The 24,136-nt window shown below is 41.9% G+C and overlaps 1 protein-coding gene across 3 annotated transcripts in view; it reads left to right on the top strand.

The window, feature by feature from the left end:
- Positions 1-1,898: 1,898 nt before the first annotated feature.
- LOC121270885 (annexin A5-like) overlaps positions 1,899-24,136 on the top strand; it is a 38,454-nt gene continuing 16,216 nt past the window's right edge. Inside the window, exons 1-7 of one of the 3 annotated variants that reach the window (XM_041176449.1) lie at positions 1,899-2,016; positions 2,138-2,172; positions 9,567-9,654; positions 13,440-13,534; positions 17,853-17,966; positions 21,861-21,951; positions 23,475-23,554. In XM_041176449.1, the coding sequence (XP_041032383.1) occupies positions 2,155-2,172; positions 9,567-9,654; positions 13,440-13,534; positions 17,853-17,966; positions 21,861-21,951; positions 23,475-23,554 (486 nt within the window). In that variant the 5' untranslated portion in view covers positions 1,899-2,016; positions 2,138-2,154. Of the gene's footprint in view, positions 2,173-9,566; positions 9,655-13,439; positions 13,535-17,852; positions 17,967-21,860; positions 21,952-23,474; positions 23,555-24,136 lie in introns of all 3 variants that reach the window. The other 2 variants (XM_041176450.1, XM_041176451.1) reach the window with 2 other exon arrangements.

Here is a 24,136-nt window from a genome sequence, read left to right as displayed (position 1 = left end):
GCTCAGATCTTTTTACTGAAACACCTACCATATGGCCAGTGTGTCTGAGTTGGGATACTCACATCTGCTGACAGAGAATTGACCTGGACATGTGTCAGGAGGAGCTGTTTATATACAGAGAAAAAAAAGTGTAATATCTAGAAGATTTACATTTATACAGTTGAGTTCAGGTATTAGGAATGGAAATGTTCAGGTTTCAATTTACTCAGGGAGCGCTGGAATATTCTGTTCTTATGCCCTCCTATATCTTTAATTAGGTTTTGTGTTATTATAAAGTGTGTGGAAAATCTTTATTTGGTGTTTGTTGAACTTATAAATACATCAATGAGTTCTGAAAATTTGATTATGCTGACTACACTCGGTCAGCTGTGGTTCAGTGGTACCACTCTAGCTCCGAGCCAGAAGGTTATAGGTTCAAGTCTCACTCCCAGGATTTCAAAACAAAATCCAGGCTGATAATCCATCGCAGCACTGGAGGTACCCACTTTTGGATGAGTTGCTAAACCAAATCTGCCCTCTCAGGCGGACATCATAGATCCCATGGGACTATTTTGAAGAAGAGCTCTCCCTGATGTCCTTGTCCCTGACCAACACCTTAAAGCACGTCCATTACCTGGACATTATAACATTGCTGTTTGTGGAACCATGCTGTGGCAAATGAATGGTCACACTGGCTTTTCTCTAAAAATGTAGTTAATTGATGATGAAGTAATTTGGGATGTTGTGAAGTGGTGAAGGGGTTACATGAATGCAATTTCATCTTATTTTATTGTACCATAATTGTGCTGAAAATGAGGTTTGGTTATCCTCTCTTCCAGGTATAAAGTGGCTTTTAAAACATCCAATTGCTAATAATTCAGCACACACCACATATCATCACTGTGAGCTGGTCTAGCACAACGTTTGGTTTCCTCCATTTCTTCTCCATTGCTTTCCTGAGCTGGTTTTCAGTGTGAGAGGAAAATTGAAGAGAGTAATTTATAAGCACCCACTGTAGACTTGATAGCAACTGGTGGAAAACTGGCATGGAAGGGAGCTGGTAGAGCCCTTTGCTCACCCTCTCTGGCACTGGAAGAATTGACTTGGTCAAACCTATGTAGCCAGGAGGGGAAAACTGAATGGTTTAATGTGCCTAATTTGGAAAAGAGAAGATTTTAGGATGTCCTGGTACAAGTCTTTAAGCTTAGGAAGGGGTTTGATAGGATTGATGGAGAAGGGATGTTTCCACTTGCATGGAGTCCAAAACCAGAGAGTATAAGAGAATAAATCCAAAAGGGAATTCAGGAGAAACTTCTTTGCCCAGAGACTGGTGAGAATGTGGAACTCTATACCATACGGAATAGTTGAAGTGAATAGTATGGTTGCATTTAAGATAAAGCTAGATAAACAGAAGTACAAGGGTATATTGATGAGATTAGGGAAAGGAGGTGGTGAGGATGGCAGGTGTGGAGCATATAAACTGGCATTGAACCGAATGACCTGTTTGTGTTATAAATACTTTGCAACTTTGCAAAGAAAATACATTCTGAGGAGCAAAGGTCATGGGCTGAATAAAGGAAATTATATTAAAATTCAGATAATGGTTGAGGGACAGAAATCAATATCAGAGGGTGACAGACATATTGTGGGATGCGCGGGATTAAAAACATACAATTTCCTTCCTCTCTGCCCGGATCTTGCTCGACACTGTAACATTTCAGGGATATGTCATTTTTGGTCCTGTGCCAGTGAAAGCCATTGCTAAGGAAACTCTTCCAGCTGAGTAACTGGGTTTATTTTACAATAACAGGATAGTTCAGTACTGGTTTTATGCAGACCCACAATAGTTTGGGATTAGTAGCTCCTCATAGGCTGGCTTCCTTCTGTGACTGATTTATTTAAATAGGTTTCCAGGCTCTCAACCAATCCACGAGCAGCCTTCAAAGGTTTCCCAAGAGAAAAGGCAGGCCTTCTCCCTTTAGTTTCCATGAGTCAATTAGACTGCATTTTTTTTTCAAACAGTCTCCTTTGAAGCAGGTTTGTCCGTGCTATGAAATGATTTGATGTCTTATTTAGTCTCTACAAAAATAAAGTATTGAACTACTTCAAGAAAACTGAAAACGCTACATTAAATTATTTGTTTGCTTGTTTGAAACAGAGAACTCTGACTGAACCATGGCAGCCAAAGGCGTGGTAAGTGGAATTTGTAATTCATCTGTCACAAGGCAGCCTATGTGTACCATGAATAATCAGTAGTGATTCAGTTACTGCTGCTAGCACTGGTGTAACAGCAATGTGTGTTTGCTTTCTTCTGCATTTTGGAATATATGCAGAGGTTTAGGGAATACCACACCTAGATTTCAGGAAAATGTTGCAAGGACACAAAATTAGTGTTGGCATTTACTGAAGGGATCTTTTTGGGAAAATTTATTTTCAGCATTGATGAGTACTTGAGTCCTTATTCGATGACTGACTACGTGTCATTGTGTGTTGAGTAAATTTAAATGTTTGTAAAGCAGCTTTCTATGAAGATACTGCCAATTAGTAATCTTAAAATGTTTTCCATGTTGCTGAGATACTCTATTAATTAGTATCAGGTTACTCTCCATACAGGAGAAGGTCAATAAATATGCCATATAGTCATGGAAATCTGCAGCACAGAAAAAGGTCCTTTGGCTCATTGAGCCTGTGCCGGTCAAACAAGTATCTAACTATTCTAATCCCATTTTTCAGCACTAGGCCCATAGCCTTGTATGTCATGGCATCATTGCAAGTACACATTCAAATACTTAAATGTTCTGAGGGTTTCTGCCTCTACCACCCTTTCAGGCAGTGAATTCCAGATTCCCACCACCCTCTGGGTGAAAAAATTCTTCCTCCTGCCCCTTACCTTAAATCTCAGCCCCTGGTTATTGATCCATCAAGGGGAAAAGTTCCTTCCTATCTATGCCCCTCAATTTTATACACCTCAATCATGTTCTCCCTCAATTTCCTCTGCTCCAGGGAAAATAACCCCAGTCTATCCAATCTCTCTCCTCAAAACTAAAACTCTTCAGCCCAGGCAACATATCTGCAAAACTGAGCTTTGTACTCCTCATTGCGTATAGACAGACTGCCTATTTCTGATGCATTTGATATACTGATACTTATGAACCTAGCTATAAATTCCACATTAGAGAGCAATTTAGTGCATTCTTCCCTTTATTTGTTAAAAGAAAAATAGAGCTTTTTCTCTAGGAACTAGTTTTCCTTCATACCTTCTGAAGGACCAATCCACTATCTGCTGGATAGTTAACTCCCATCATTCCAGGTGACTGTTGTTGAGTCATACTGGGAATTGTGCAAGTCCTTTTGCACACAGGTAGAACAGTTGAGTTTTTTTTTGTTACTGGAGGAGTTATCAATAGGCTAGCGTGTTTGCTTATTGGAAAAGTGTACAATTAAGACTTTAAATGAACTAAATTGACCTCCAGTGAGATGTTCAAATTAAATGGCTTCTACCTTGGGGAAAAAAGAATAAATTTATGTACAATGTTTAAAGTACTCCAGTTACAACCGTTCAGGCAATGACCAGCCATAACAACTAGCATTTAATTAGATGTAAATTAGCTGCAAGTGGTTCACTACCACTAACTTAAAATTTTTGATGTAAAAAAGTTCACTATATTTCAGCTTGACGCAAAAATACTCTACTTTTATTCTTTCATGGGATGTGGGCATCACTGGCAGGGCCGGTGTTTGTTGCCCATCCCTGATTGCCCTTGAACCGAGTGTCTTACTAGGCTATTTCAGAGGGCAATTAAGAATTAACCATTTTACTGTGGGTCGGAGGTCACATGTAGGACAGGTAAGAATGGCTAAATTCCTTCCCTAAATGGCATTTGTTTTCTGGGTAAACACACACACAGGGGTATATGTTTAAATTTCATAAGAAAATGACAGGATTAATTTGCTTCTGCAGCAAACAAAACATTAGAAGTTGTCTTAATTTTTTGCAAGAACGAATGCTAAAATGCAAATCACAAATGAGTACAATGGGGTTTCAGCCAAGAACCTTGGTCAACCAAATGGGTTTTTATGACAATTGGTGATAGCTCTATGGTCACCATTACTGAGATCAGCTTTTATATCTGGGTTTATTACTTGAATTTAAATTCTACCAGCTGCTGTGGTTGGTTTTGAACCTATGCTCCCAGAGTGTTAGCCTGGAGCTCTTCATTAATGTTCCAGTGACATGGCCACCATCTCCCCTTACCTGTACTATTTACTGTTCTCATCAAATTTCTGCTACCAATCTTGTTTAGTAGATACTCCTGGTATTCTAATCAAATCATTCCTCAAAAGACCCTGGTCATTATCTCTCTGCCATGCATATGACCTGGAAGTAAGTAAATTGGCTTCCACATTTATCTAGATAACTGCTAATCTCCCAACACACGTGCAGGAAAGTTAGGACTGTATATTATGGAAAAACCCACTGACGAGAATTGATCTTTATGGGGGGGAGGGGGAAGGAAAGTGAGGGAGTGTGTGTTGCGATTAGCAAAGCCAACATTTGTTGTCCATCCTTAATTGTGCTTGATAGTGGTGATGAGCCACTTTTTTTTTTGAAATGTGTTTTGGATATATCCTCACTGCTGCTTTTAGGTAGGAATTTAAAAGATTTTGACCCAATGAGGAGCAGCAATACATTTCCAAGCCTGGATGATGTGAGATTTGGAGGAGATCTCTAACTTGGTAGTGCTGCCATGTATCTGCTACCCTTACCCTTCTGTGGTGGAGGTTCTGCAGTGCCTGTTGCAGATGGTACACTGCTCCCACTGTGCACTGGTGGTGGAGGGAATGAATGTTTCAGGTCCTGGATGGAATGCCAAACAAGAGAATGCTTGGCTGAGCTGCATGTTACCCCCCCCCCCCCCCCCAATTTGCAACTCTGGGTATTCCCCATACTTGTGACTTGTGTTTTTGGAGATGGGGAAAGTCTTATTGTGGAATTACTCACCACTGAATTCCTAGCCTCTGACCTTGAAGCCACTTACTAGTTTCTGATCAGTTGTGAACCTGTCCAAGTATGTTGATGGGTGGGGAAATTTGATAATGCCTCTCTGACAAGGAGAGGTTGTTGGATTCTTTGGAAATGATCATTGTTAGTGTGGGTGTTAATTACACATCAGCCCAAGCCTGGATGTTTCCCAAGTCTTGCTGCTTTGGGACACAACTGCTTTATTATCTGAGGTTTCAATTGGCACTGAATGGTGCAATCATCAGGGACCTTCCCCACTGCTGATCTTGCGATAGTCATTTGTGGCACAGGAGGCCTTCCAGCCCATCAAGTTCATGCTGGCTCTACACTAATCCAGTAGGTTCCATTTCCATAGTCATGATTTTGGAGGTAGGGAGAGAGGAAAGAGGGGGGGAATTGGGAGAGTACAAAACAAGATAATGTTGACCAAGCTTATTTATGCTCCTAGGCACCTGAAGATGGGGCTGGCAATGGTAGTGATGTAAAATCTGATGTGCGAGAGGCCAGAATTGAATCAGACTTGGGGGATTTAAGGGCTGGAGGTTAATGACAGAGGGTAGGTTGAAGGGAGGGGTTTTGGAACCAGGCATTGCTGGACCAGTGACCGATGGACACAGCAGCAGAGTTGGGTGATGGTGGAAGTAGACAGTGATGGAGCAAATTGTGCTTAGAGGGACTGGGGCAGCCCAACACACAATTGGCTGTGACTGGTTTGATTCTGCCTTGGACAGGTGCCCATCAGGAAGAGGGATGGAGCTGGTGGCTCAGAAACTAAGTTTGTGACTAGGACTGAAGAAGATGGCTTCAGAATTTCCAATAATTAATTGGAGAATTTCTGCTGGTCCTGTATTGAAATCAGTTGAGCAGCATGTCTAGGAAGACAGTAATGAATGGGAAGGAAAAACAGTCACGTTCCACTTGCAGCTAACTTTTAGTGAAAGTAGTGTAATGTAATATACAGCAATGAGGAATTGTAATTGGCAAGACTTTAAATTGAAGGCTGTAGTGGATGTAATAATTGAATGGAAGTAAAAAAAGGTTGTCCAGTTTTGCTGCCAAGACAAAGTTGGCATCATCAAACACAATGCTGCCCTTGATGCTGGCACATTGTTTGCACTAGTGTGGTAATCTAAAAATAAAGACTCGCCATCGTACATAGTAAATAGGGGGTTAATGCTACGGGAGTGGCTTGGCAGCCTGTCGAGTCTTGAGCTGGTGTCTTGTGATCCAGAGCAAGGCTTATTCTTGGATCACAAGGGCTGTGAATCGAGGGAAAATCCAGCTGTAGTTTCCATGGGTGTGGCAGGGACTTTAGTGGCGCTTATGATCACAATGTTATCGTGATCCTGCTCTTTTTTTTCACTCCGCCTGCGTGAGACAGTTTATTAATTCGCGATTATTATTCCGAGGCAAACTCTGATTTCTCTTCCCCCTCTCTCTCTCCCCATCTGCTGAATACTAAAACCCTTGCTGCAGCTCGACCACTGCATCAAGTTCAGACCGTGCTGTGTGGTTCTGTTCGGGGCGCCGCCTGGTTTCGTGTATTACTCCAGCGGCACCTGAATTTAACCGCACCACATCCTCCTGATTTCTCAGCGGGTAGAGGCAGTCCAGAACCACTGTCTGCACACCCCATTCCCCCGGCACCACCCCCCAAACACTGGTGCTTGATTTTTTTTTAAGTGCCGTGTAAACACAACTTGAAGGTAAACAGCAAAACAGAGTGAGCAGCTGGCTGCAATAGCAAGAATGACAGTGCTTTAACTACCAATGGTTGCTCGTTATACGCCCATAGCTTTCATGACGTTGCATGGGTTTTGGGGGGGGGGAGGGGGGGAGAGGTGATGGTGGTTGGTGAAGTGAATGTCCTTGTTCACCTTTTTTTAATATTGGCCATTTTTAATGTGCTTATTGCATACAGTGTAACTTTGGTAATTGTTACCTTGCCAACCCTCGACTGTGGTCATGTTTCCCTTTGACAGCACCTTCCAAACCCATGTCGTCTACCACCTAGGAGGATAAGGGCAGCAGGGAACACCATCACCTGCAAGATCTCTTTCTCTCTCTCTCTCTCTCTCTCTCCACCCCCAATCCTGACTTGGAAATATATCACTGTTCCTTCACTGTCGCTGGGTCAAAATCTGGGCGCTCCCTCCCTAACAGCACTGTGGGTGTACCTACACCATATGGGCTGCAGCAAATCACCTTGAGGGCAATTAGGGATGAATGATAAATGGTGGCCTAGCCACTGATGTGCACATTCTATGAAAGAATTAATAATAAAAAAGACTAATTACACCTGTTGACCACAGGAACTATTTTAGTGGAAAATGCCTTAACACACTCTACAAATAAATATAATTTACTCCAACACCTACTGCTATTCAAAGCAGTAATGTAATCAATGATCAAAACACTCCCACTTGACATTCTACCACCATGTGCACAAAAGTATGTTACACAAAAGCAAGTTATGGCAAACCTTTATTTAAAAACCCTACTTTTACCTCCAGTTGGAGTAGTGTGTCCCATTCTAGGCATATGAAGGCTGTAGAGAAGATGCCAAAGAGATCTTGAGTTATTATAGGGTTGAAGGGCTCGAGTTGCATAATTTATAGAAGCTGGGGTTCTTTGCAGGGCTCAGAGTGGAGGATGTCAAAGGAAGGTTGAGAGATTTCATATGTGTGCAAAATCTTTCCATTGGTGGAAGGACCTGACATGAGGGGGGTGGAACTTTTTTTAACACGGTGAGTGGTTAGGATCTGGAATGCATTGCCTGTGTGGTGGAGGCAGGCTCTAATGTAGTTTTCCCAAGGATATTGGATAAGTATCTAAGAGAAAGTTGCAGGGTATTGGAAAAGGGGTTTGGGAGTGGGACTAGCTCTGTTACTCTGGCAAAGAGCCATCATAAAATGTGTGTTCTCCTGTGCTTTAACCATTCTAATTCTAAATGCTTTTAAGTTTGCATAATGCATGTATTGGAATCTAATGGTACTCTCTTTGATAAGAAATGAACTTGGTCAAATTTGGATTCCCAATTAACCATAGGTGGCTGATGTCCAACACTGATGGATGTCCCTATGCTAGCCACCTCTGACTTTTCTGAATGAACATGATAAATATACTAACACTTGCTGCAAATTTAAGGAAAACTTTTTTTTTCTGTCCAATCGTATTTTGCACAGGACCCTTGCTGAAAGAGGAGACCTGTTAACCTCCAACAGGGGCTGACTTTGGGTAGCAGTCCCATATTGCTCCATGGCCTTCGCCCTCCCTATCTCTGCTCTCAGATCTCTGCTTCTCTGAATTTTTGTGTATCCCTGGCTTCAGCTCTACCATTGGTAGTTGTGCCTTCAGCTGCCTTGACCCTAAACTACCTCCTTTATCTTTCTCCTCTTCGAAACCTCTCTTTCAAAACCTGTTTGTCCAAGCTCTTGTTTGTGCTGGTATTTCCTTGTGACTTGGTGCCTATATTTTATAGCATTAAATAAAGACACTTTATCAAAATAACAACAAAGGGCTATTGCCTGATCCATTGCTGGGGCAAATTGACACAGGCCTATGGGGCTTGTGCTCAGGGGTCCCATGTGAATGTGTTTCTTTTTAAGTGTAGTAAATTGATATGATTACTGCAGTGCTGAACTGTTTGACAGGTTGATCTTTTACTATTTTTTTTTAAATATATCTCCAATGGGTGGAGAGAGGATTGTGCCTGGTGTGGAGGGGCCCCAGAATTATTGACCTGGCTCTGTCTACTACTTTGCTCAATACTCTTGTTATGGTAACTGAACAGTGGTGTAATGTTACTGCACTAGTAAAACAGGGGTTTGGACTACAATGAGTTCAGAGCAATTTAAATTCAATTAATTAAAAACCTGGAATGAAATGCTAGTGTCATGACCAAAATGATCATTTTTAAAAAAAAAAACCCACCTGGTTCACTAATGCCTAAGGAAGGAGGTCTGCTGTAGTCTGGCCCACATGTGACTCGAGACCCACAATATGTCTTTTTTTTAAATGCTCTCTGAAATGGCCTAGCAAGTTATTGTATCAGGCCACTAAAGAACTTGAACTTGCACTGTGGGTGGGGGAGGGGGTGCAATTAAACCCTGGCTTTGCCTGTGTTGCTCATGTACCATGAACAAATGAGGAAAATAAATTTGTCACGTTTTCCTGAAGGCTGTAGTTCTTGGGGTACAGTTAGTTGCCCTTCGCTACTTTAGGTGAGTCATGTATTGGGTGCAAGAGGTGTATCAGCAGAGCCACAACATCTATGTTAGTTATTGGATGTCAACAGGCTGCTTTTTCTTGTACCCTCCCACTGGATTGACAGTAATTCCTCCTCCCACCCCAAACAGATCTGATAATGGCCTTACAAACTAGGGGTTGAATCTGAGCTCCCTGCTCCGGTGTCAGTTACTCAATGGGTAAAATTGCCCTAAGTGTTGGTGGAGTCCCTAAGTAGTTTAATGTATGTTTTGTAAAGTGTATCCTTGTCTGAAGCATAGATTGCATTGTAAAGGCCTATGAGACATTTAAAATAATAGACTCTTTCTGTACTTAGGGAAGGACCAGTGGCACAATCCATGACTTTCCAGATTTTGATGCCAACCAAGATGCTGAGACACTTCACAAGGCGATGAAAGGATTTGGTAAAGAGACAAGAAAAGCTTTGTTTGTTATAGTTTTGTACTACACATGTGCTTATATTTGGCTCTAGAGCTTCCTCCCACTTTATTTCATCTTGCCCTATTAGCATACCCCTCTATTCTCCCCACCTTCCCCATATATGCATCTATGCTCTTCGCCTCAACCATTCCACATTCTCGCTACTTGCTAAGTTTATTTTGAATTCTTGGATTTACTAGCTTTGGACAATTGCAAAAGTGGAAATGTTGTCTACTCTATCCAGACCCCTCATAATTTTGCAGACCTTTATTAATGTCCTGATGGTGGGGGGACGGAGGTGGTGGGGAGAGAGAGACCATTAATCCTTGCCTGGTGCCATTCTAAAAGAACAACCTTGCCCAACTGACTAATTACTCATGTAGGAGCCCACATAGTGAGTTAGCAAGCTGTTACTTGTGGGGGTGCTGGCAAATTAGTCTCACCTAATCCTGTTCATGCTCATCTTTGGGCATCATGGGGGTCATAGGCAGAAATTGAAAACCAAGCTGATTTTTTTTTTCTTCTTCCCCACCCCCCCAATCTTAAAGGGCTCTGACCTATTGTAGCCCTTGTTGCAGCCTTGGGTGGGTTCTGGCTTAATGCAGCATGAAGTTCCCACCTACTAACTAGGAATAGGCCGCTCAAGCCCACCACCATTCAATAAGATCATGGCTGATCTGTTTGTAACCTCAACTCCATATTTCCCCTATAACCTTTCGCACCCTTGCTCATCAATAATCTATCTAGCTGTACCTTAAAAATATTCAGACTCTTCCTCAAAAGGCAGTGGGAGCAGAGTGTTCCAGTGACTCGCTACCCTTAAACACTCCTCATCTGTCTTAAATGGGCAATCCCCTTTTATTTTTAAACGGTGACCCCTAGTTTGAGATTCCTCCAAGAGGAAACATCCTCTCCACATCCACCAATCAAGTCATATCTTGCTCTTTTTTTTAAACTCCAATATAAACCTAGCCTTTCTTCCTAAGACAATCTTCCCATTTCTGTTATTAGTCTAGTAAATCTTCTCTGAACTGCTTCCTTCCTTAAGAGAGCAGTACAGGGCCCAGCAATGATCCCTGTGGTAAACCACACTTGCCAACCAGAAAATGATTCATTTATCACAGAATTTTAACGGTGCAGAAGGAGGCCATTCAGCCCTTTGTTTGCACCAGTTCTCCAAATGAGCATTGACCTAGTGCCATTGCCCTGCCTTTTCCCTGTACCCCTGCACGTTTTGATTCAATCTTCTATCCATGCCAATATGTTGCTTACTACACCATGAGCTTTTTATTTTTTTGGCAATAACTTTTGAAGTGGCATCTTATCAAATGCCTTCTGGAAATCTAAATACAGTATATCCACCATTTCCCCTTTATCCACAACACATCTTACTTCAAAGAACACCAATAAATTGGCTAAACATGATTTCCCTTTCATACAACCATGTTGACTCTGCCTGATTACCTGCTGTGTCCTGCTATGATGTCTTTAATAATAGCTTCCCTACAAAAGATGTTAAGCCAACTGGCCTGTAGTTTCCTGATTTGTCTCCCTCTTTTTTTTGAATAAAGGAGTTACATTTGCTATTTTCCAATCTAATAGAGCCTTTCCTGAATCATCTGGTTTTAATTAAAATTTCCTGATGTATTGACTATCTCCATCAGGCACACTATGATGAAGTCCATCAGGATCTGGGGGCTTGTCAGCCTGCAGCTCCAACAATTTGCTTAGTACCACTTTTCTGGTGATTGTAACGTTCCCAAGTTCCTCCATCCCCTCCACTTCTGATTTACAGCTATTTCTGGGGTGTTACTTGTATCCTCTATAGTGAGAACCAATGCAAAATGCCTGTTCAGTTCATTTTCCATCTCCTTACTTTCTAATACTAATTCCCCAGACTCCCCTTCTATTGTACCAACACTCACTGTTAACTCTTTTGTTTAAATATCTAAACTCTTTTTTTATTTCCAGCTAGCTTTCTCATACTCTAATTTTCCCTCCTTATTAACCTTGTAGTTTTTTTTTGCTGTTTTTATATTCTGTCCAGTCTTCTAACCTGCCACTTTTTTTTCCCCTTCTTCTGCTCTTAAAATTTAGTTGAACAACATCTAGAGCCGAATCTTCTGTTCGGCAAGTGGGGGCAGGGCCTGCTCGCCGACATGTAAAATGACACAGGGTGAGGTCAAGCATGTTCCTGATGTCACCCTGCATCATTTACATTTCAGGTCGGCGGGCACTTGGCTGCATGCCTGCTGACCTATTAAGGCCATTTAAAAAAAACTAATTGAAACCATTAATGGAACAGCCCATCCAACCTGAAGGTTGGCGGGCAGGCTGGGAGCCCTGGCGAGCTTCTGAAAAAGCACGAACCCTCATCCGTGGGCGGGATGAGGTTTCATGAGGGATTTTAAAATTTCAGTGTGTTAAAATAAAAATTATGGACATGTCCCAACTCGTGACAGTATCGACAGTATCACATGAGGGGACATGGCAGAGGTTTTTCCTCATCTTTATTTAAAATTTCAAGTCTGAGCCGATCTCCCTGAGGCAGCACTGAGTGCACGTATGTGTGGAAGAGTGCGCTCCCAGCTCAGGGAATCCCCTCCCACACAGGGAGCACATGGCACTTCCTGACGCATGTCATGCTGGCCTTAATTGGCCTGACCTCATAAAATGGTGGCGCGCCCCCGACCAGTGGTGCTGATTGGGAACCCGCCTGCTCCTGCACATCTCCCTCTCCCCACCCCCATTGATTTTTTTGCGGGGGGGGGTGGGGAGGAATGTTGCCCCTAGTGTTACTGTGGACTTACTGCTGCTGGTACCAGTCATTTTTGCTCAATAATGACCTGGTGTTGTTGTGTACACTTTTGTGCATATTGGTGCTTCCCCAGCTCATCTTACTGCTGACTCTCGGTGTTTTCATCCCATCAGGCCAAGTTGTCTCCAACATGCTAACTTGACTGTTCCACCAGTCATTTATGTCCTCATTGAATATTGACTTGTGCAAGGAAGAGAAAAACAAAAGGCAGTGGCAAACAAATGTTCCAATTGGGGACTTGAGTTCTAATCTGAGAAGTTGACTGGTCCCTCAAGGTTGTTTTGAATGGTAAATGTTTGTTTAGGAAAACATTAACCTCCTGGAACCAACCTTTCCTCAGGTTTGAGTGATCTGTTTTTGATTCTAAAAGGAATCCTTGTCGAGCTCAATGTCAGTCAGGGAAATGAGTCCTCAAATGACTCTATCTTCGTAGTTAAGTTTTCAATTAATTGGATCCCAAACATAATGCTCCTTTCGAACCATATCAATTATGGTGAGGCACTGGATGCATTGAAGGTTGGTATGTAGTATTTACAAGAAAATTTATTTATAGAATATTTTAAATTTGATTTTTAAATAAAGGTAGAGCTTGGAAATGAAATGGCATTAGGAGGAATAAGAATTTATTTTTAATTTTAAATTAAGCATTCAGTTTGCTTGTTAGTGTTAATATAATCAAAATTACCCCAACAGACTTTTCTTTTTAACATCTGTCATGTGCTGAGAAATCAAAACCAACTGCCCTAGGGTTTGGATTCAAGATATTTCACTCCTCCTGTACCCACCCACTCTCATCAGGCCAGATTGTCTTATTTTGTGCCATTTGAGTTAGAGGCACAGTTTGCAAAATCCCATGTTGATGTTTCCCTGTCAATTCAAAATACTGAAATGGTCTTTTTGGTACTGATGTTTTTTTGAAGTAAATAGTTATATGGCCTTGATTGCTCACAGGAACTGATGAAGATGCCATATTGGATATACTGGCAACACGAAGTAACAGCCAACGCCAGCAGATCATTCGTGCCTACAAAACTCTAGTTGGAAAGGTAAGTTTTGGTGAATCACACTTTTTTCCCCAAACTCTTGTACACTTGAAGCCACCAAAATGAATTACCAACCTCAGTGTGCTATGCACTAAGGTGTTTTTTAAGCTTTTGTTCCATGTTGAGTCAGCTGCCCTTGTGTGGTGACAGCAGGTGCTACATTTGATACCAGCAATCCTAGACTTGGCAAAGAAGCAAGTCTGTCAGGATTCCCACTCCTGACCACTGTTCACTGAGCTGGATGGTGTTATTAAGGGTAGGATTATGATTGACTGTGGTGCCCCTGCAGTCAACTAGGTTACACTTGATGTGTAGGTTCTCATTCATGCTTTTAGAATTGTCATGTCTGGAGATAACCATGCACCCCAGGGCAGACTTCCACCTTCCATTAACTGGTACTCATCCCAAAATTCTGCAGCCTGTATCTTGACTCTGGAGTTCTGTTTTCCCATCACTGCTGACCTACATGGGCTCCTGGTCCATCAATGCCTTGATTTTATCATTTTTCATCTTTTCTTGTTCAGATTCCTCCATGGCCTATTGCCTCATTCCTCGACACTGGACTTTACTTTTATTTTGTCACTGACAAGGCCAGTATTTAGTGTTTGCCCTTAATTGGTTAAAAAGAATGCCTACCTCTTTGGCAAAAAGCATTTGGTCATCTCTCCTAAGGCCTCGCTTTTTTTTGTCTGTTTACACTTTTATGAAGTTCCTTGGGGTTTTAAAAAAACTGCCATGGTGCAATATGAATTTGTAGCAAGTACATGACAGCTATCCTCCTGGGCAAGATACCAGAGGGCAGTGTGCATTCATGGAGGTATACCTTGGTATTTAGCACGAAGACCACTGGGAAGGGATCTATTCCTAGTATACATGCATGGTGTGAGAGAAGGGAGTGCTGGTTTGTGGGGCACTGGCACCAGTATTGGGACAATCAGCACAAGGCTAGATGCAACAAAAATAAAAGGACAAACTAAAGGCTCTATCTAAATGCATTCAAAACAAAACAGGCAACTGATTAGTGCAAGTAGAAACAAGTATGATCTGATATCCATGCCTGTCTAATGGCTGCAGAATGACATGGATTGGGACCATGACATTTAGGAAGAACAGGAAGTTGGGAAAAGCTGGAGGGGTGTTTCCGTTAATTAATGATGGTTTTAGCACAGACAGGGATGATACCTAAGTTTAGGAAACCAGGATATAGAAACGGTTTAGGTTGAGTTGAGGAATGATGAAGGCAAGAAGCCACTTATGGGAGTGGTGTACACGCCCCAGATTGTAATTGCATGGTAGGACAAAATATAAATGAAGAGATAATGGGAGCTTTCCAGAAAGATACAGCAATAAGCATGGGGGATTTTAATTTACATAGACTAGAAAAATCAGATGGGCAAAGGTATTACAGATGAAGGATTTATTGAATGATTTGGAGATAGGCTCAAAAACATGCTGTTCTAAGAAACTACCAAAGAGCAGGCTATACTAGATCTGGTATTAAGCAACAAGAGGATTCATTGATAACCTAGTGAAGGCACCCCTAGGTAGCAGTGATCATAATATGATTGAATTTTACATTCAGTTTGAGGGAGAAACAAGTGTCCAAGGCTAATGTTTCAAACTTAAACAAGTGCAATGAGGGCATCAAAGCAGAGCTAGCTAAAGTGAACTAACAAATGAGATTAAGGGATATGCCATAGAAGTTCAGGGGCAGATATTTAAAGAGATATTTCAGAATACGCAGGATATATACATTCTAATGAGAGAAATTTCATGGGAAGGGAGCCATCACCTGTGGTTAACAAAAGTTAAAGACAGCATCAAACTTAAAGGTAAAAAGAATATAATTATGCAAAGATGGGTAGCAGGTCAGAAGATTGGAAATAATATAAAGAACAGCGAAGAATGTCGTAGATTAATGAGGAAAAAAGTTGAGATAAAGCTAGCTAGTAATACAAAGACGGATAATAAAGCGTTTCTATAGGTATTTAAATAGGAAAAGAGTTAACATTGAGCATTGGCCCTATAGGGAGTGCAACTTGGGAATTGATAATGGAAAGTAGGGAGATGGCAAATGAATTAAACATATTGCTTCAGTCTTCGCTATAGACGATATGAGTAATATCCCAGAAATAGCTGTAAATCAGGAAATGGGAGGGACTCAAATTACAATCACCAGGGAAGTGGTATAGAGCACATTGTTGGGGCTGTGGGCTGACAGAGCCCCCAGATCCAGATGGACTTCACCCTAAGGTCTTGGAAGAAGTGGCTTGTGAGAGAGTTGATGCTGTGGCTTTAATTTTCCAAAATTCCCTAGATTCTAGGAAGTTTCCATTAGATTAGGGAAAATGACAAATATAACTCCCTTTATTCAAAAAGGGAGGGAGACAGAAAGCAGGAAACTATAGGCCAATTAGTCTAATCGCTATCATGGGGGAAATGTTAGGAGCTATTATTAAAGATGTTGTAACAGGGCACTTAGAAAAATTCAAGGTCATCAGGCAGAATTAACATGGTTTTGAGAGGGGAATCATGTTGGAGTCATGTGCTGTGGATAAAGGGGTAACTAGTGGATTTGCTGTACTTCCAGAAGGCATTTGATAAGGTGCCCCGTCAAAGGTAATTGCAGAAAGTAGAAGCTCATGGTGTAGCGGGTAACATTTTGGCATGGATAGAAGATTGGCTAGCTAGCAGGAAGCAGAGTTGGCATGAATGGGTCTCTTTCTGGGAGGCAGGATGTCACTAGTGGTGTGCCACAGGGATCAGTGCTGGGGCTTCAGCCTTTTACAATTTTATATAAATGACTTGGACGAAGGGACTGAAGGAATGGTGGCTAAATTTGCTGATGACATGAAGATAGGTAGGAGAGTAAATTGTAAAGAGGACATGAAGCTGCAAACTGATGTAGGTTAAGTGAGTGGGCAAAGATCTGGCAAATGTGAAATTGTTCATTTTTGGGTGAAATTGTTCAGTTTTTGCAGGAAGAATAAAACATTATCGTAAAAGTGAGATTGCAGAGCTCAGGTTCAGAGGGATCTGGCTGTCCAATGCATGAATCACTAGGTTAGCATGCAGCTGCAGCAAGTAATTAGGAAAGCAAATAGAATGTTTATCATTTATTGTAAGAGGAATTGACTACAAGAGTAGGGAGGTTATGCTTCAATTGTGCAGGGCACTGGTGAGACGGCATCTGGAGTACTGTGTACTGTATTAGTCTCCTTATTTAAGGAAGTACGTAAATGCATGCATTACCAGTTCTGAGAAGGTTTACTAGACTAATACCAGGAAAGGTTGGACAGTTTAGGCTTGTATTAGCTAGAATTTATAGTAAGAGGTGACTTCATTGAAATGCAAGATCCTGAGGGGTCTTGACAGGGTGGATGCAGAGAGGCTGTTTCCTCTTGTGGGAGAATCTAGAACTAGGAGTCAGTGATTAAATATAAGGGGTCGCCCATTTAAGACAGATGAGTCTATGGAACCCTTCCTCAAAAGGTGGTGGAAGCTGAGTCTTTGAATATTTTTTAAGACAGCTAGATAGATTCTTGGTTAGCCTTTCGCCCCCTTGTTATCAGAGGTAGGCAGGAATGTGGGGTTGAGGGTACATTCAGATCAGCCATGATTTATTGAATGGCAGAGCAGGCTTGTTCGGCCAAGAGGCCTACTCCTAATTCGTATGGATTGCATGCGCACGCTTTCCTGCAAAGACCCATGATAAGTCAGTAATTGCTTACATTAATTTCTGTAAGCCTAGGTTTAATGGAGAGCTGAGTTGAAATAATGAACTTGCAAACATCTGCTGACTTTATTAAATCAGCCTGCAAATGACAATTGAAGCCCACCATTTGACCCGGAAGAATCCGATGAGTGTGTGAAGGTTAAATGGAGCAGCTAATTCTGAGCAAGCAAACATGTATGCTGTTTAAAGAATGGGTTCTTGCTATGGCCTTGCATAGATGATTTCAGTGCAATTTGACTGAGTTCGCATGATTTTCCAAAGGCACATGATCTCATTTGACTATAGAGTCATTGTTCTAAACATTGCCATTTGATAGAGTTTCTGATTGAAACATCTTGGTAAATATTGTTCACCTTAATATTTGACATGCAGAATTGTCGTAAGAGCACTAGCCTGGATCTCTGATGCCTTGGTTAGAGCACTTAAGAGTTAATCCTGCATCTCCTGCTAAATAAACCACATGACGTATCTTTTGAGCTGTGGGGAGGTGGGTGGAGGAAATGCTTTAAGAGTTGAACCCTTTGCATTGTAGCTCTGCATGATTATTTATTTATTTATTGATTGATTGATTGCCTTTTGCTGTAGGACCTGACTGAGGATCTGAAGTCAGAGCTGTCGGGGAAGTTTGAGTCGCTGATTGTTGCTCTCCTCCTTTCTGCAGCTCAGTATGATGCCAAGGAATTGCACGATGCTTTGAAGGTAACTGATTATTTTGGAAACCTGCAAAGCACACAGTTTGCCAGCTATCCCTACATTTAGTAGTTATTGATTCAAAATTGCCATTCTTCAGGTTCTTTTTTTGAACTGAGACTCTACCCATTTCCTGCCTCAGCTCACTCCTCCTCAGGATCTCCTTACCTCCCTCAGTCTTCCCTTTCTGCAGGCTTTTAGAACCTAAGCTTGGCATCACCTAACCACTGCTTCTTGGCTCCTCGCCCTGCTTCCTCTCCTGTTTTCCACTTGGATATTGTCCTGTACCGGAAGAGAAAAGGTAGGTCTTGCTTTGCATTATTTCATTCATTGTCTTTGCAAGATGTGTCAACACTTGGATTTTTATCTTGGAATGATTGTATTGACTGCACGGTGCTGCATGCTCTTGAGCAGCTGATGGGGCCTGCGATTGTCTGTGCTAAACCAATGGAGTTCTAGTGCCAGGTGTAGTTGACTTCTCCAGAACAAGGCAACATTCTCTCAGTAGATGCAAAAAAATCTGCCAGTGTTAGAAACTGGAATTTTAGTATACATTTTGCAATGCAAGCAGAGTAGAATTTTCATCCAGAATGAAGCATGCCTACTGATAACTGGAGTGTACAGACCACAGCTGGAGTATACAGCTATAGTTGTATCTCTAAGGAGCTTGGGATTCAAAGGCATGTAACGTACCAGACCACCTCCCCCACAAGAAATGCTATCCACATATTATACCCAATAACCCAAACCAGCAGATGATATAAGATTCCATCTTGTAAATGACAGAAAAATAGTGCACCGGGACTTGACCATACTAGAAACTGCATTCTTTTAATTCATTTCAAACTAATTATCATTCAGCTTGGTGAGAGTTAGCTTACACTGGCTGTTTCAGTGTAAGAACTTTTCTATGGCACAGAAAGAGGTCATTCAGCCCATGTCTGCACCAGCTGAAATAGCTGCTCATTTTTAATCTCACTTTCCAGTACCTGGTCTGTAGCCTTGCAGGTTACAGCACTTCAGGTGCAGACCCAGGTAACATTTCAGCCACTGCCATTTAGGCAGTGAATTCCAGGCACCCATCACCCTATGGATGCAAGTTGTTTTTTTTTTCCCCTCATGCCCCCTCTAATCCTTCTACCAATTATCTGTAAATCTATGCCCCTGGTAATTGACTTGTCAGCTAGGGGAAATGGATCTACCCTATCTAGGCACCTCAATTAGGTCATCCCTCAGCCTCCTGTTCTAAGGAGCCCATATCTCTGAAACCTTGCTTTCTTGACCAGTCTGCCATGTGGGACCTTGTCAAATGCCTTAATAAAATCCATTCAGATAACATCTGCTACACTACCCTCATCATTCCTCTTTTATTACTTCCTCAAAGAAATTCTATTAAGTTAGTAAAACACTACATTTTTTCTTCCTCCTCTTCCCTCCCCCCTCAACACAACCATGTTGACTATCCCTGATCAATTCATGCCTTTCTAAGTGACAATGACAGTTTATCCTATCTCAGAATTGTTTTCCAATAATTTTGCCCAGCACTGAAATCAGACTGACTGGTCTATCCCTTGCACCCTTTTTAAATGATAGTACAACGTTTGCAGGCCTCCAATCCTTTGGTACCTTGCCTGTATCTAATGAGGATTGAAAAATAATCCTCAGCATCTGCTATTTCCTCGCTGGCTTCCTTCAACAGCCTGGGATACTATCCATCGGGCCCTGGTAATTTATCTACCTTGGAGGATGCTAGACCCTCCAGTACTTCTGCTCTCACTATGCTTATTGTATCTAATATTTCACACTCCTCTTTAACTAGAATGTCTCAGTAAAGACACTCATTCAGAACCCTGTCCACGTTTTTCAGCATAATGTGCAAGTTACTAGGTACACCTGGCCCTATTCTTGCCTTTATTCTCTTGCTTTAATGCACTGGTAAAATATCTTTGGGTTTTCTTTGATTTTTACCTGCCAATATTTTTTTTGTATCCACTCTGTTTTCCTAATATGCTGTGTATGTTTTAAGGGAGACTCGCATCATCTTCAACAGGGAGAGGGAGGAGGGTTATTGGGATTATGGATCCCACCCACACTGGGTAGGTACATTCAGTAGCAAAGCCAGTCTCAGTGTACTAACTGAAGGGTATGTCAAATTTATAGAACAAGCTCCTACATAGCAAGAAGTGTGGTGTTTTTTTTTAAATACAGGAATGAAGACAGTGGGTGGGATTTTCCACACTTGCCTGCTGCTGCGATCTTCTGGTCCCACTGCAAGTCAATGAACTTCTGGCTGGGGCACTGCCTCACCTGAGACAAGTCCCACCCGCAACAGGGCTGGAAAATCCCGGCCTGTGTTTTAACCAGGCTTCACAACTTGGTGAATGCTGTCTGTTTCTGATGCCCTTTGTAATCATTTAGCTGCCTGTATACAACCATAGTCACATAATGGCGCAAGAACAGTAAGTCTGAGTGGGGAGGTGGGGGAAAGAGTCATTTTGCAAGCCTGTCCTTGCCTCGTATCATTTCAAACAAGTGTCTAAGCTGGGTGGCACTTCGTTTTCTCCCCCCCCACCCCCCTCCCCCACTTTTCACCCAAGGTCATTGGAGACGATTAGCAGCCTCCTATTGCATAGAATTTACAACACAAACTGGCTATTTTTGCCCAGCAGGTCAATACAGGTGTTGGTCCCCCAGAAGCTGCCTCCACCTAACCCTACCAGCTATTCAGCCACACCCTTTTTCCCTCTGCTTGTCTAGCTTATTCACTTTTTTTAAAGTCAACTTCTTTCCAAGATGTTTTTCCCCTAAATTCTGTATTTGATTTATTAGTGACTATCTTTATATTTATGGCCCCTAGTTTTGGTCTCTTCCACAAGGTTTTCTCTAGTCAACCCTATCGAACCCTTTTCCAGTCTTTAAAGACCTCCTTTGGGTTACCACTCTTCCTTTTATTTACTAACGAAGAATCCCAGCCTGTTCATGGTCCCTGATCGCCTGAAGTTATACTTGGCATCGTTTGTCTATCTTTTGCACCTTCCTTCTCCAGTGCCCTTCTTTGGTTTTTTTTTTTACATTAATTCTTTCCTCTCTACAACCTGCTGATCAATCCTGAGCCCCCCCTGATCTCTACCTAGGAGAAGGCAAATCTCCAGGGATTTACACCTTTTTTGTTTCTAGCCATTAGTAATAAAGCTGTGTCCTGTAGTAGTGGGTGGACATCATTCATTAACATTCTTCACGTGCATGCTGAGTGTAGCACAAGACAAGAGACTGACTCACCAAAAGCAACTTCAAGATTTTTTTTATATACAAAAATTCTCATTGCCATTCCTCCTTTCCCCCACCTGTGGTTACTGCTGAGCTCCAGTTCCACAGCTGACAGTTGCCATACAGAGTTCACCCAAAACGCCCACCTGAAAGATCGTATCCACATGAGGTAACTTTGTGGGCCAGTGGATACTTTTTTTTTCTCAGTTCATCAGTCTAAACTCAGCTGTAGTGGAGATGAAGCATCATTTAATTCAAGGTGTGTGATTGATATCGTGTTGAGTAAACACAGACAAAGGTGTGGATGAGTATTAGAAAGGGATGGAGGAGGCATGTGGAGAGCATGAATATCCGCATAGATGTGCTAGGCAAAATTGCCAGTTTCTGTTGTACCATTAGCTCTGGGACTGAAGCGTAACCTTACTTTGTACTACTGTTATGACCAGTTAATCATTCACTAGTTAGTAGTTATGATGCAGGCTAAAACAGACTTTGGATATTCCTGTTCCACTTGGTTCAATACAAACTTTCAGATTTGACTCTATATATGCTACATGTGTATTGTATATAACTGTACTCTACTCTAATGTCATGTCTTGAGCTCCTCTTTCTCATCCTTCCTCTTTTCCTCTACAGGGTGCTGGAACATCAGAGGATGTTCTGATTGAAATCTTAGCATCTCGCAATAATGCACAAATACAGCAAATTGTAGAAGCCTACAAAGAAGGTATGACAGTGCAATTACTGTTGAAATCTGTGTTGCTGCAAAATAATCCATCACAAACATAACCCTATTCTCTGTTACTTGCACGGGTTGAAGGGAAACCTGGTTCAGCAGAAAGGTGAAATTAAGAAATGAGACTTAATATAAAATATTAAGGTTTTTTATGCTTGAGTTCAAGCCCACTATCTCAGTACACACTATGATAACTAAATCGGTTGGAAGATATCCAGCTTGATTCCTGCATCTGCCAAGAGCTGGTTGAGGCACTGCAATTAGGCTCAACATCCCTAGGCTAGTCGGGGATAGACTTTTTTTTTGTGTTTTGTTTTTTTGTTGTCTTATTCATCATGGGATGTGGGTATTGCTGGCTAGGCCAGCACTTATTGCCCATCCCTAATTCCTTGAAGGTGGTGAGCTGCCACCTTGAATCACTACAGTCCATGTGGTGTAGGTACACCCACAGTGCTATTGGGGAGGGAGTTCCAGGTTTTTAACCCAGCAACAGTGAAGGAACAGTGATACATTTCCAAGTCTGGACAGTGAGTGGCTTGGAAGGGAACTTCCAGGTGGTGGTGTTCCGATGTGTCTGCTGTCATTGTCCTCCCTAGATGGTAGGGGTTGTGGGTTTGGAAGGAGCTGCCCAAGGGACCTTGGTGACTTCCTGCAGTGCATCTTGCAGATGGTTACACACTGCTGCCACTAGACATCAGTGGTGGAGGGAGTGAATGTATGCTTGGGGTGCCAATCAACTGGGCTGCTTTGTCCTGGATGGTGTTGAGCTTCTTGGTGTTCTTGGAGCTGCACTAATCCATGCAAGCAGAGGGTTATCTATCACACTCATGACCTGTGCCTTTTGTAGATGGTGGACAGCCTTTGGGGAGTAGGGAGATTAGTTATTTACAACAGGATTCCTAGTCTCTTACCTGCTCTTGTAGCTACAGTACTTATTTGGCTAGTCCAGTTCCATTTCTGGTCAATGGTAACCCCCAGGATGTTGATAGTGGGAGGGAGGAGGAGAGAGACATTTGGTAATGGTAATGCTATTGAACGACTAAGGGTGATGGTTAACTTCTTGTTGGGAATGGTTATTGCCCAGCACTTGTGTAGTACAAATGTTACTTAGCCCAAGCCTAGAAAGTGTCCAGGATTTGCTGCACTTGAACATGGACTGCTTCAGTAACTTGAGTCATTGTTCTGCACCTGCACCATTCACATTGTGCACTTAACAGTAGTTAAGTAGTCCTGCGATCAGCTCCCAGTAAATTCCCAGCTCCTATTATCTTCGCATAATGAAATTGATTAGTAGCTTCTCTTTAGCCAGTTTTCAAAGTAGAACTCCTCCTGGTTTTTGTGTTCATCTCTCAAATGGGTGCCAGAGTGACCTATTGTGCAATTTGGTGGATTCTCTTCCACCCACCCCCCCCCCCCCCCACCACTGGCTAATCATCACAATGTACACTCTGATTCATATTAGAATGAAATTGTGTTCTTGTTCTGTTTTAATCAGCTTCTTTGATCTTTTCTAGACTTTGATTCAAATTTAGAGGAGGATATCACCTCAGACACATCAAGCTACTTTGAACGAGTTCTGGTTTCCCTAGTTCAGGTAAATATTTCAGAGTATTAAGAAACTTTTTATATAGTTTCTTTAAAAAAAAAACTTTGCTTTTGTATGAATGTGCAGTCAATCAGTTTGCTAGGCACTTTTTCAAAATATTAAGAAAATATTTCCAATACTTCAGTTCCACTTAAGAGAATTTCTTCTTGTTGAACAAGTTGTAAACTTTTCTTTATCTTCGTGAAAATGGAATCTGGCAAAGAATGTGAAGATCTGCTTTTAATTGACACATTGGGTAGCTTTTTGTCCCAAACAAAACCCTAGCATTTATGTAGCACCTTTTTATCCCATGATGTTTCAGATTACCAAACAAAACATGAGACCAAGCTGCCTAAGGAGTTTAGTTGGGGCAGTGGGACCAATCCATCAAAAGCTTGGCCAAAGAGCTAGATCTTAAGGAGATGGTGTAGGGAATTTAAGTTCAAGGTCTAGCCATCTAACTTCAAAGCACCAATGATGGGATGTTGAAAATATGATCAGCAAACGGTCAGAATTGAAGGACATGGTGATCTCTTAGGGGTTGGAAGCTGACAACCAGGAGGAGCAAGGCCAGGGAGGAATCTGAAAACC

The sequence above is a fragment of the Carcharodon carcharias genome, chromosome 28 (genome assembly GCF_017639515.1).
Source record: "Carcharodon carcharias isolate sCarCar2 chromosome 28, sCarCar2.pri, whole genome shotgun sequence".
In the NCBI taxonomy this organism is placed as follows: domain Eukaryota; kingdom Metazoa; phylum Chordata; class Chondrichthyes; order Lamniformes; family Lamnidae; genus Carcharodon; species Carcharodon carcharias.
This window is presented reverse-complemented; position numbering and strand designations above follow the sequence as displayed.